Raw genomic sequence first — 12,108 nt, 5'->3', positions numbered from 1 at the left:
AAAAAACTGAAAATGGGTCAAATGTGAACCGTGGACAACATGAGGGTTAATACAAGGGGATTTTTTTGTGAGCCTTTATTATCCTACATGTGAGGTTACACAATTACTTATTACATTTAGCTGACCAATAAACTTGCTATAATGCAAGAGGTCCACTGTTTTGTGTTGAAAAAAAGGGATGTTTAGTTAACCTTAGTTAATATGCCAATCTGTTGTTAATTGATGGGCTTTCCCCATGAGGAGCAATAAATATTACATATTACACCTGGCTGACACTTATCTTTCATATTCGTAATGACTCATTTACAAGGACAATTTATTCCATTTCATAAAATGACTAACATGTTACTGGATGTCACTGTGAAAGATGTGTAGAAGTCTGAGTGAAAACACATTTTATCTACAACAAACTGCCCAGCACCCCCTATTGGTTTAAAATTGATTGCACTTCACCATGTCCAGCATCATCATTCATTAAACTACTGCTGCTTTGGCCCTCTGCTTTGATATACTGTACACTCCAGGGTTAAAGCTGTTCAGAGGACAGACGGCCAGAAGTACAACCTCTCTGACCAAGTTCACAAGTTCTAACACTTTGATTCCACATGGACAGCTAGGCAACAATGTACCAGGTTTGCGGTAAATATAGTATGGTATATTTATAACTTTCACATCACCAGCAGCCCATGTGATAAATATCAACCGGTCACAACAATAACAAACAATGGCGTTTAGGACTTCCATTATTCATATCCTTCTTGCGTTTCAATACTCCCCTACAGGACACAGTGACATACTGTACTGTAAGTATACGCATGGCAGTCTAGTCTAGTCAAGTTACACTCATCGTACATACTCTAGTAATTCAACAGTTTAGGAAATGCACTTACTCCATTGTTTTAGAGCGTTAAATAAGGAGATCAAAATCAATCTAGTGGCATCATACAGTTGGCTAGTACAGGTACAAGTCTCTGTAACCTGGCCAGCTGGGAAAACAAAACTCAAGAACTCAGTTTATAAGCATATTTACCTAATGTGTAACTGTTTCTTTAAACTGTAAGCACATACTTTGTAAACACAAGTGCACATTCACAGTTTACTTAGATATTGTAAATTAAGTAGACAGATAAGATGCTCACCTTTTCAAACTCAATAAAAGCGTAACAGAGGGAATCTCCACTTTTCCAGTCTCTGATGATTTCACAGCTACACAAAGCAGAGTAACATGAGAAAGGTTTTATACACACGCATTCATTTTCCACATTAGGGATGTCACGAGGACCGGTACTTCGGTACCAAGTCGGTTCCAAAATTCTAAACACAGGACGGTGCCGTAGGGATGCAATTCTTCTGGACCTGACGGGGCAGTATTCGCCTACAGGTAGGCCTGCATGAGTCGGGGGGAAATATGAATCACGATTTTTTAGCTTAGAACTGATATCACGATTTTTTGTCTCAATTTTTGTTTGTCACAAAGTGTAATATTTATGGCACACATGAACAAAAGGTTTTTTTGGAACCTACAGCACATTGGACATCACCACACCTGTAAACATACAGTGGGACTCAAAAGTTTGGGCACCCCAGGTAAAAATTTGTATTAATGCGCATAAAGAAGCCAAGAAAAGATGGAAAAATCTCCAAAAGGCATCAAATGACAGATTAGACATTTGTATAATGTCACAAAAAGTTAGATTTCTCCTTAGGTAGCTCGTAAATAAGCCCACTGAGGGTAACATTATTGTTCATATTTTAGCACAATGGGTAGTAATGACAGTAGGCTCGTAGTGGTCATGGTGAGGGAAAATGTGACGTGTGATGCAATATTGTGTTATAATGTATCTGGAATTGTTCATCAGCTTGTAAAGTTATGTGTGATATCTGTAAAAGCTGAAGCAACTCAGCAGTAAAACAGATTTTGTTCTGATCCAAAGTCTCTTTCTGTGAGATAAAGAACACTAAAAGACTATACCCTGGACACTATCCATTACATCCAAAGGTTAATGAGTAATCGTGTTAAATAATTGTGATTTCAATATTGACCAAAATAATCCTGATTATTATTTTTCCGCATAATCGAGCAGCCCTATTACCCAACTGCTAGTACCCGCTCTACTCGGCTCGACCGCAGTGCCCCGTCCTCTTTCCATTGCAGATTTAGTACCCCATGCATAAGGCATGCGTGGCTGGTTGTCATGGCGACGCTGCAGGAAACTGCCGTGACCTAACGCGACGCACACACACAGTACGCCAAAGGTGTGGGGTTTTTGATTCTGGGCATATGGCTGTTGCCACAGCCAGAAGACACATTTTGTTTGTCAAATGGCGGGTTTGTTCAAGACAGGTGAACTCATGAAAGACGTTACCATACGCCGGCTGTGGGAGTCAGGAGGACGTTTTCTTCAGATTACATGAAGAAGAAAAACCAAAAGAAAATCCTTAAGAGTAACACTGTCTATTTTTGGTGGTATCGGTACCGACTTCTAGATTTTTGGTATCGTGACATCCCTATTCCACATGTACAAATCATTTATACAAACTTGCAAAGTGATGAGCTTGAAAGTTAGCATCACCTTTTTATGGTCCCAAAGCGAGAAAAGATGATTTCCAGGTCCTCGTCTGTGGTCACTGGGTTTAGTTTACACACAAACAGCACGTTCTCTGGTGGCCTCATATCTGCATCTGGGAGGTCACCCACCTTTATGATGACAGAAGAGTGTATAAATGTCCCAGACTGCATCTGTGGTATCTTCAGTTAAAAGGCTGAGAGCAAATGTTCTTCTTCTTACCATCTCCAGCAGGATGGCCTGAGTTTTGGCTTCTTTCTCCTTCAACCTCTCCTCCAACTCCTCGGCTTCTTTTCCATCCGCATCGTCGATCACTTCATCTGCTCCAATTCGGCCGCTCTACACACACGTGGCAAAAACAGCTGGAGTTATTAGCAGTATATGCTGTTTTCACATATCTCTAATGTTTATTTTGTAGATAAAGTTTGCTGGACATGGCTCACTTGTTCCTCAAATCTGTCTTTTGGATTATTAAGTCAAGAAAGTTTTGGCTTTACATTTTTGTCTAAAGGAAAACATGTAAGAACTTTCAGAGTTCCAATGGCACTGCACTCACATCCAGCTGCTCTTTGGTGGGCTCAGGTGATCGATCGGGCACGGGCAAATCAGGAGGGTCATCAAAAGGGTCTTCTAGGATCACTGTGTGGTTTATCCTGCAGCAAAATGACACTCCTATCATGAGTTTATACTACTAAATAGGCAGTTAGTTTCGTTAACCTGAGAACTGTAATAGTTTGTGTATTTGTTCCCCAAAGTCACAATACATGGGTCACAGTCTGGTTCACGCAACCACATGCAGAACTATGTAGACCGATGTAATGTGAACTACGTAGACTGATGTAATGAGGAGTGTGAGTTCTTCTCGGAAACTTTTAACTTTTAGGAAACTTTTAACTTTTTCTGACCTTTTTGAATCTCGGCCCTGACAAATAACCCATAGTAAAAAAAAGAACAAAGAAAACTAACACCAAGCATTTTCAAAAGATAAAAACTAAACTAGCAAACACTCTTTAAAAACTAATTAAAGCTAAACTAAATTTAAAAACAAAAAGTCAAAAACAAAATAAAAATTAAAACTAATGAAAAATGTTAAACTATAATAACCTTGGTACTATTACACATCTTGTTCACCTGATATCCTGAAAAGGGACAAAGTCTTTGTCCACAAAGGCCTCATTAATTTTGGCCAAGATGTCCATGCCTTCCGTCACTTCCCCAAACACAGTATGGACTCCATTCAGGTAGTCCAAGTTTTCACCCATGGTAATAAGGAACTGAGGAAAAGAATAACAGATTATGTGCATCATGTGAGACATATCATGTCAGTATATCTACTTTTCAAAAAAGGTATAGCGATACATTTTCTAATGAGATATGGGATGAGACAATACTGCTTATAGCAATATAATTTGAGATTACGCTACTCCCACTTTTTCTGTAAAGCCAGGGGTTTGCCTCTCTCCTCTAACACTCTCCATGCAGCCCCGCCCCCACTAGCTTACAAGCCTTCCTGCACCATGAAGGGAGACACAGCTCCCGATTTTCCTACAGTTTTAATTGGCTTTTGCACAGCTGAATATTTTGTTAAGCAGGAAAACCTGTAATTGTACCAGTGTTTTTGGGATGTAATGTTCACTTCAGTTCTATGAGTTGAAGTTCAGTACTAAGAGTAAGTAAGATGGCACCTTAATGCGGGAGAGAGACACACATCGGTTTGAATTATGTTTTTATATTTTCTCTCACAATTGCTTACCACTGTCATGGTTGCAACTGAAACAATAGACTGAAGGAATGACAGTTTATGGAAAGCACAAGTGTAATTATGGTCAGATCTTGTGCCTGACTGATGGGGAAGTGATATTGATAAGCCCTGTGATTTACGCATAACAGCGTTTGCTTTTGTTGCCAACTTTCCTTCCTTATTTAGGAAGCAGCAACTGTGCCTGTAATACTGTCTGTATTCTTCATATTTATGTAGAATTATAGTTTGCTCTTCTTATGTAAAATATGCAGCTCTGGCAGATGTTTGCAATTGATCACGCTGTGCAAACATCGCCTCTATTATGTAAACGCTGGATTGGGAAACCAGGAAATTAACTGGGTTGATTGAACTAGTTGTTAACCACCGTCGTGACACAGCTTATGACCACGGTTGTTAGGTTAGGTGAGGCTGGGTAACTGAAATATATCCAGGGCATGTGATCTGGATTAGTAGTACAGGCATCATTTACAAATTTATCTTGATCATAGTGGGTTTTGAATAAAAGTGCTTGAGACATCTCCCATGTGACTTTGACATCTAACCCGCTTTGTAGAAAACACAGAGATACATATTGTGTTTAGCCATTCAATCAAAAACATTTCTTTGGTCCGTATTGCCAACATCTAATATGACTACTGCTAAATAAGCAAAAACAATCTACAGAGCTTGTCCCACCAAAAATAGCTACATTGGTAAGGCCAGTGTAATGTAAAATATTATATTTTATAGTAGACATGATGATTTCTGTATGAACCTATAGTATGGGGTTCTTCAACTAATTTAAATAATAAATTAGGAAGTTATTTGTAACTTGGATGATCAAGTGAAACCATCATTAAACCTAGTATCAGGTACCTTCTGCTCTGGAAGCTTTTTGCAACTTGCAGGCCAAAAGACAGTGTGACTGTACATCTTATTCACCTGAGAACCATGCTGATCATTTCCATTGTTCACCATGGACACTGTCCCCTTCTTCCTGTGTTTGATACGTGGCGTTTTCTCTGCATCAAAAAAGCGGGCCTGGTCCCCATAGAGTTTGCTAAACACACACAACACACACAAGAACATGACTCAGTGTTCAACTTGAGGTGTCTAAAAACAGCCAACAACAAAGGTTGATGAAGACGACTGACCTGTAGACAGATTCTCCACCACGCCCTGTCCCAGTGGGATCCCCAGTCTGCACAATGAAGTCTCTCTGAAGAGGAGACAACCACACTGTTACTGCATCTGTCCAACTTCAAAGATGGACAGATCAATTAGGAGAGCCCAGAGGTGGTACATTAACAGAAAACAAACTTCACATCTTATTTAAGTCTGCCTGGTGCTTTGTGTTTGTACTAAATTTAGACCGTTCATAAAAAGATTTAGACAAAGGACTACGATAATTTTATTTAGGGAATTTGTTACATTATAACGACAGATAATACTTTAATGGAATCTTTATTGATCCCCAAGGGGTAAATTACACTTTTGTACACACTACAAACAGGCATGATATACACACACACACATGCTCAGGTCCTATACATGCACAAATGGAGAGATGTCAGAGTGGGGGGGGCTGTGACTGCTGGACAGGCACCCCGAGCAGTTGGGGGTTTGGTACCTTGCTCAAGAGCACCTTGGCAGCGCCCAGGAGGTGATCTGGCACCTCTCCACCTCTTCAGAAGTAGTATGTCCCGAATGTAAGCATACTGCATGCAACAGCACGTCCTGTATTAAAGGACCCCGCGAGAGTACTAAAAGTAAAAAGCAGCCGGTCTGGGACTGACGTTATATCGCCCCCCTCAGGCAAGTTCAAATGAGTTCAGCTGAGATTGATTCATAGCTCTGTTACATTTAGTGTACCCACCTGCACATTGTGGATGAGGCAGTAGTTGTAGTACTTTATCTTGCATAGTTTCAGAAAGTTGAGGCAAGCTGCAGAAGAAAAAAAAGGGCAAAGAGGTGAAACCGACATAGCTACACAACGACAGTCAAACACGACCATACCGTTAATAACACAAGCGTCTATTTAGCGTAAATACATTAATGCCAATGGGTGCCGGTTAATTCCAACTGGGCTGTTATTGCCCGGTTATCTATTTGCTAATAGTGCTATTTATGCTAAATAAACACATGAATAGGACGGGAGCAAGCTAACAGCCTCTGCTAGCACCCACTAATTCTATGCTTCAGCTGGTCACTAACTTAACGTTACTCAACTAGCAACCAGTTGCTCGCGGAATGAGCTACTGCTTAGTGCAAACGGCTTAATTTTCTCACTTTTAGGCCTTTCTTCTGTAAACAAATCAATTACGACATCGCCCAACGTCGTTTCAAGGAGCACCGCCATGCTGCTGACGTTCCTGATCTCGCGAGAAGAGTGTTTGGAAATTCGGGAAATTCCGCGAGCGTGCGCAGTTGACGTGTGTTGCTTAATGTTTTTGTTTTAGCCTAGCTCTCTTGCTGTACCTAGCAGGTGAAGTGAATACAAAATGGAAACGTCAGGTCTGTTAGTTAATGTTATATTTCTTCTTATTGCCTCAGTTACGTGCACAGAGTCGTCGCCTAGGCAACTGAACACGGTAACATGTCAGCAACAGCAAACATTGAGCCAACTGATAATGTTGATGTTAGCTTAGCGTTAGCTCAACGATCAGCCTGACTAGCAGACATTATTGGGTTGTTAACCTCACGGCTGTCTGTGCTTTCTTTTGTTTTTAATGATTGGTCTCCATAGGAAAACATCCTGATTAATGTGACGGCTGGGACACTGGCGGACACACAGCTGCAGGACTCCAACAACTTGCAGGTAACGTTAACGTTTTATAGTAACTTTACGTCACCAAAGTAACGTTACAAAGGCGGGGCGACCAATCAGCCAAGCCTTTTGTTGTGATTGATATTTCTTCTTTCAGATCAATTTAAACATATCGGTGGGCGAGGAGCAGGTGCTGGTCAATGATATCCCAGTAGAGCTGTCGGGGGTCACCAGGTTCAACTGCCAAGCGCTTCTCTGTGAGTTTTTCTTAACCTAAGCACGATAATAAGACTAACCAGAAGAAAGTACCAGTCGTATCCTGAATAAAATATATTCTATTTTTGTTGTTGTTGCTGTTTTTTTAATGGATCGTGAGTCTATTAATAAAGGCCATCTATCTATTTATCTATCTATCTATCTATAATGAATTATTCTTGTTTAAAAACGTCAAATCACATCGTGACATCGTATGGCCTTTGGAATTAAAATAGCCCCCCCCCTACATCATCACATACCCTTCACCATACCTAGACCTAGGCATGGGGAACTTTCCATGAAATCATCTCTCAATGCAAATCAAACCAGCTATTAGGTAACTGAAATAAAACCATGCCAATCTCTAGGTATGGTGAAGGGTATGTGATGATGTGGGGGCTATTTTAATTCCAAAGGCCAAGGGAACTTTATCAGGATGAATAGTATCCTGATCTATGAAATAACTGGCCTTTAAATAAAAGTCTGCCTGCCTCTATGGGAATTTAACATAGGGGGTGTATACTTATGGCCCCTGTATTTTAAGGAGGCACATTTATTTATTTTTTCCTTGTTTTTTAATTAAGGCATTCATTTCCAAAAGATGATTTTTGTATTCTTCTTTTTAGTCAACTTCAGCAGGGGTTCCTATACTTTAGCAGCACTGTATTACAGACATGTGATGTGACCAAGGTGATGTAATATTTAATACACAGCCTATGAACTACACAACATCATCTTAAAACACATTTTCTATCTCTACCCCCCCCCTTGTCATTTTTAACGTGTATTGTATATGGTCAAGTGCCAACAACTGGCAATCAAAATAATATTAAATATATAGTCTGACTAATAATCACCCATATATTTACAATTTGGCATACCTTAATAAAATCAACAATAACCAGTCATATGCCTTAAGGCCTAAGATTATTTTCATTGTTGATTGATCTGTTGAATGTTTTCTTGATCAGTTGATTGGCTGTCTGGTCTCTAAAATGTCATAAAATAGTGAAAAAATGCCATTCTGTGTTTCCCAAAGCCCAACGCAACATCCTCAAATGTCTTGTTTTGTCCACAAGTCAATGATATTCAGTTTACTGTCACAGAGGTAGTGGAGATACCAGGAAGCTGAAATCAGTACATCCAGGTACACACTGGTCGATGCGTGGATAGACAGGGCGAGGGGTGGTTTCCAACAAGTTGCAATCCTCATCTTTGCGTTGTGGTTCTTTCTTTCCCTAGTCCAAATATAATTCTTAAGACTACAAATGAGACCAACATGCAGCCTACATTGCAGCCAGTCAGCTTTGGTGTTATTGACGCGAGTCTCTTTCAGATTGTACCCACGGACATAAAACAGATTTTATTCTTCAGCCGTGGGGAAGTGCAAGGTTAGCGATGCTGAAACATCAGAATTTAGGGCCTGAGTTGATGTTGTAATTATGATCTTACAATTCCTTTATTATGGTCTTTAAAAAGTTTAAGACATGTTACATTTGTTTGCCTTGGTGAAACCTGCTTAAATCTGTATAGGGAGTCTGAAAATATGGATATCTTCAAATTGTCAAATGTATTTAATTTACATATCTTCAAATGTGTATTCAATTTCCAGTAGACGGCATCAATGGCAGCAGCGAGTTTGAATCTGGGGACTTGGTGTCCACTGTCACCCGGGTGATGGTGAGCCAGAACCGGCTGTACAGCGACTCAGAGGAGGTGGTGGCTCTGCAGGTGTTCAGTGAAGTAATAGAGATGGAGGGCAAACAGGTAAATATCTCGTGGCCATGATAATTGGAGAGAATATACCAACAGAACCTCGTTTGTTCTATTACCCTCAAAACTTACAACCTTACCAATCATATAATGTATGATCGGAACTTATCAAATACAGTAATAGGCTTTGTCCACACTTGGCGTCTTTTTTGACAAGATAAAGTTGACTAGGGCCCTTATGTAGTGAAAGGAAAAAGCTGGCAGCGTTGATTCCAAAAAAAAGCAGCAGCGAATGTCTTTTCTTGCTATAGCAACAGCTACTGCTACAGTATCCTAGCTAGAGCGCTATGTGTAGTGGTGCTAACGTTAGATAAAAGAGATCCCTGTACAGGGAGCACCCGGTCATATCTTATAACTCTCTGTGCTCAGACTCTATTTTCTTCTTGTTGTTATAGAAACAACAGGTCTGGCTACTCCGCTTGTCATTGGTCGGCTGTCAAAAAGTGCTTGACGTAGGGTGTTTTTTTCTTTTTTTCTTCTTAGAAAAGTTTAACTTTTTTCAGCTTCAAAAAAACGCTCCAAGCTGCAAGAAGAAAGTCACCGCTGGCGTTTAAAAAAACACAAACATGGTTTACTCCATAGGATTATAATGTAAAACAGATGCTGGAAGCTTCTAAAAATGCACCAAGTGCCCTCTCTTGCACCCGGCGCAGCGAGGCGCAAAGCCCGACACAAGTGTCTTTGCTATTTTAAGACCGTCCAGCGCACACGTTGTTTAAATAGCAAATGCACCTGCGCCCATGGGCGTGTTAAAGGGAGGTGTGTTCAGGTTAGAGCCCGACAAATATATTGGCCGGCTGATATTAGGCATTTCCCAAACTGTCAGTATCGGCATTAATAATGACCAATATAAAAAAAAAATTCAAAGATGAATCATCATCAATGAATATAAAAAAAAAAAATAGACTGTCAACCACGTTATGAGTGTTGGCGTTGCATAGTTTGTCCACCAGAGGGAGCTCTACAAATCATTAACATATTTTTTTAGTGAGAACCCATAAAAAACTACAAATAACTAACGTTAGGGAAATCTGTTCATGTTCTGTTATGTGTTTCTGTATATCGGCCGATATATCGGATTATCAGATTTTTAAATAACCAAATATTTGTATCGGTATTGGCCTTAAAAATCCTTTATCGGTTGGGCTCTAGTTCAGGTGCATTCTGGGAGTATTGCTATCTTGAGGCAGCGGGAAGTGATCGTGTTATTGACCAATAAAAACCTGGTCTCAAGTCAATAACGCAGCATTTCATTGTTATTTTGTGCAGCGCTTTATTAAAAGGCACCAATGACTCACAATCAGCGCGAACGTAGGCGCACACACAGGCAGCAGCACACAAACATGCAAAAGATTAAAAATAAAAATATTACAATGTGAAATTGTATTATTATATGATGTGTTCTATTATCTATTATATGACTTTAGGCATACCCTGTTTAAAATGTGATTTGGAATAGCAGTATTTGGGGTTTGTATCATTTAGGTCCAGCAGCCTGACATGTGTGAGGTGAAAATACTGATGAGTCCAGATTTCCAGAAGCTGGCTCAGTTTACCAACATCTACCCCATCGGACACAGCGAGATCTTCAGGGTTCCCAGGGAGAACGATGTGGTGGTCACTGACCCACCAAACCCTAGAAAAGGTATGAAAACCTCTGACCTTCCTTATTTTTATTTATCATGCAGATACTGTTTAGCAGTCCAGTTTAGGGCCTTTTCACACCTAAAAGTACTAAGTATTTGTGAAAACAATGCAATTTCCCCTTGCGGGATTAACAAAGTATACAGTACAATATTATTATTCTTAACTTTCTTACTTTTTTTTAAAATTTATTTTTAATTTTTAATCAGACGAAGAACAGCTGATCTCCCAGACCACTAGCCAGTACCCCCTGAAGCACACAGAGACCACCCAGGAGGAGATCGCAGCGCCGGGAAAGCTCCCAGAGACTCCACTTCGTATGGACCCCGACCTGCTGTATGACGTCAGATACGATGATGAGTTTGACGTCCAAGAGCCGAGCCAGCCGGATCAGATTCAGATGGAAACTCCGCCCAAAGAATTGTTATCGTCGTACTCTGTAAGCCCTGTCTCGTGCTAACCTAGTACTGCCTCACAGGTGTCAGTGGTAGGTGTGGTTTTCTCTTGAAAACATTGGATGGAAAGTCCGTTTATTGAAAGGGATGTACTTTACATGCACAGCAGTAACCGGGGTCAAGTGAATAACCGGGCTATGCGAGTTCTCCCCGTGTACATGAGCGAGGAGCCACTATGGCCACGCTAAGACCCGCCCTTCAATAGCAGCTCGATTGGTTGGGGTTAGGCATTGACCTTGAGTGATTAAGGTTAGTGTGAGGGGATTGGTCAGGGGATAGGACCTGCACATGTAAACATGGACGCCTGGCCAATATTAGTGTGTGAATGCTATGGCGTGGCCATAGTAGAAAAAAATATATATCGCAAGTGGGGAAGAATGGGGAGAGTGACAGGAGTAACTCCACCTCCACCCCCCCCCCCAAAACAGTAGATGGCGCTCTGCCAACGCACAATGCTTTTTCTTCCAGGTTGACTTATGACAACATGACACAGACCGATCACTAAATTAGTCAAATTGAACTTAATGTTTACTTTACACATTATTATTTCAGTGTAGGAGCCGTTTCCGCCAGATGAATGACCTCTTCTTTGGCTCATTATAACGTTATCTGTAACCAGTGTCGGGTGAAATTAGCAAGCAAACTTCGTTGTCTGGTCCTTCCATTTTTTTGCAGAGACGCGTTAACAGCCCCGGAGATGGACAGTCGGTTTAGCCATCTCTGCTGCTGCTGCCTGCTGAACAGAGAGCGTCATCTAGTGGGCTCTTTCTCCCCTTTAACTTCTTCAGCTGTCCTGTCATTAAAGGCCTAAAATACCCCAAAAATAATCTTCAAAAAACAATTCACAATAATAGTGGAATACTGATGTGAATGTAAATGTACTCAATGTAAATCTCTGCAAATGGG

The 12,108-nt window shown here is 40.6% G+C and overlaps 2 protein-coding genes across 3 annotated transcripts in view; one reads left to right on the top strand and one right to left on the bottom strand.

Annotated features, from left to right (window-relative positions):
* ppil4 (peptidylprolyl isomerase (cyclophilin)-like 4) overlaps positions 1-6,809 on the bottom strand; it is an 11,202-nt gene extending 4,393 nt beyond the window's left edge. The window contains exons 1-9 of the mRNA XM_032542456.1: positions 6,598-6,809; positions 6,185-6,252; positions 5,463-5,527; positions 5,251-5,368; positions 3,699-3,841; positions 3,124-3,220; positions 2,790-2,906; positions 2,574-2,698; positions 1,140-1,206 (exon numbers count right to left, since the gene is read on the bottom strand). Of these exons, the coding sequence (XP_032398347.1) occupies positions 1,140-1,206; positions 2,574-2,698; positions 2,790-2,906; positions 3,124-3,220; positions 3,699-3,841; positions 5,251-5,368; positions 5,463-5,527; positions 6,185-6,252; positions 6,598-6,667 (870 nt within the window). The 5' untranslated portion in view covers positions 6,668-6,809. The remainder of the gene's footprint in view (positions 1-1,139; positions 1,207-2,573; positions 2,699-2,789; positions 2,907-3,123; positions 3,221-3,698; positions 3,842-5,250; positions 5,369-5,462; positions 5,528-6,184; positions 6,253-6,597) is intronic.
* Positions 6,686-12,108, top strand: part of ginm1 (glycoprotein integral membrane 1) — a 9,747-nt gene continuing 4,324 nt past the window's right edge. The window contains exons 1-6 of one of the 2 annotated variants that reach the window (XM_032542466.1): positions 6,686-6,899; positions 7,055-7,126; positions 7,233-7,332; positions 8,946-9,097; positions 10,589-10,748; positions 10,957-11,186. In XM_032542466.1, the coding sequence (XP_032398357.1) occupies positions 6,810-6,899; positions 7,055-7,126; positions 7,233-7,332; positions 8,946-9,097; positions 10,589-10,748; positions 10,957-11,186 (804 nt within the window). In that variant the 5' untranslated portion in view covers positions 6,686-6,809. Of the gene's footprint in view, positions 6,900-7,054; positions 7,127-7,232; positions 7,333-8,942; positions 9,098-10,588; positions 10,749-10,956; positions 11,187-12,108 lie in introns of both variants that reach the window. The other variant, XM_032542465.1, reaches the window with a different exon arrangement.

Source organism: Etheostoma spectabile, chromosome 18, assembly GCF_008692095.1.
Source record: "Etheostoma spectabile isolate EspeVRDwgs_2016 chromosome 18, UIUC_Espe_1.0, whole genome shotgun sequence".
Lineage (NCBI taxonomy): Eukaryota > Metazoa > Chordata > Actinopteri > Perciformes > Percidae > Etheostoma > Etheostoma spectabile.
This window is presented reverse-complemented; position numbering and strand designations above follow the sequence as displayed.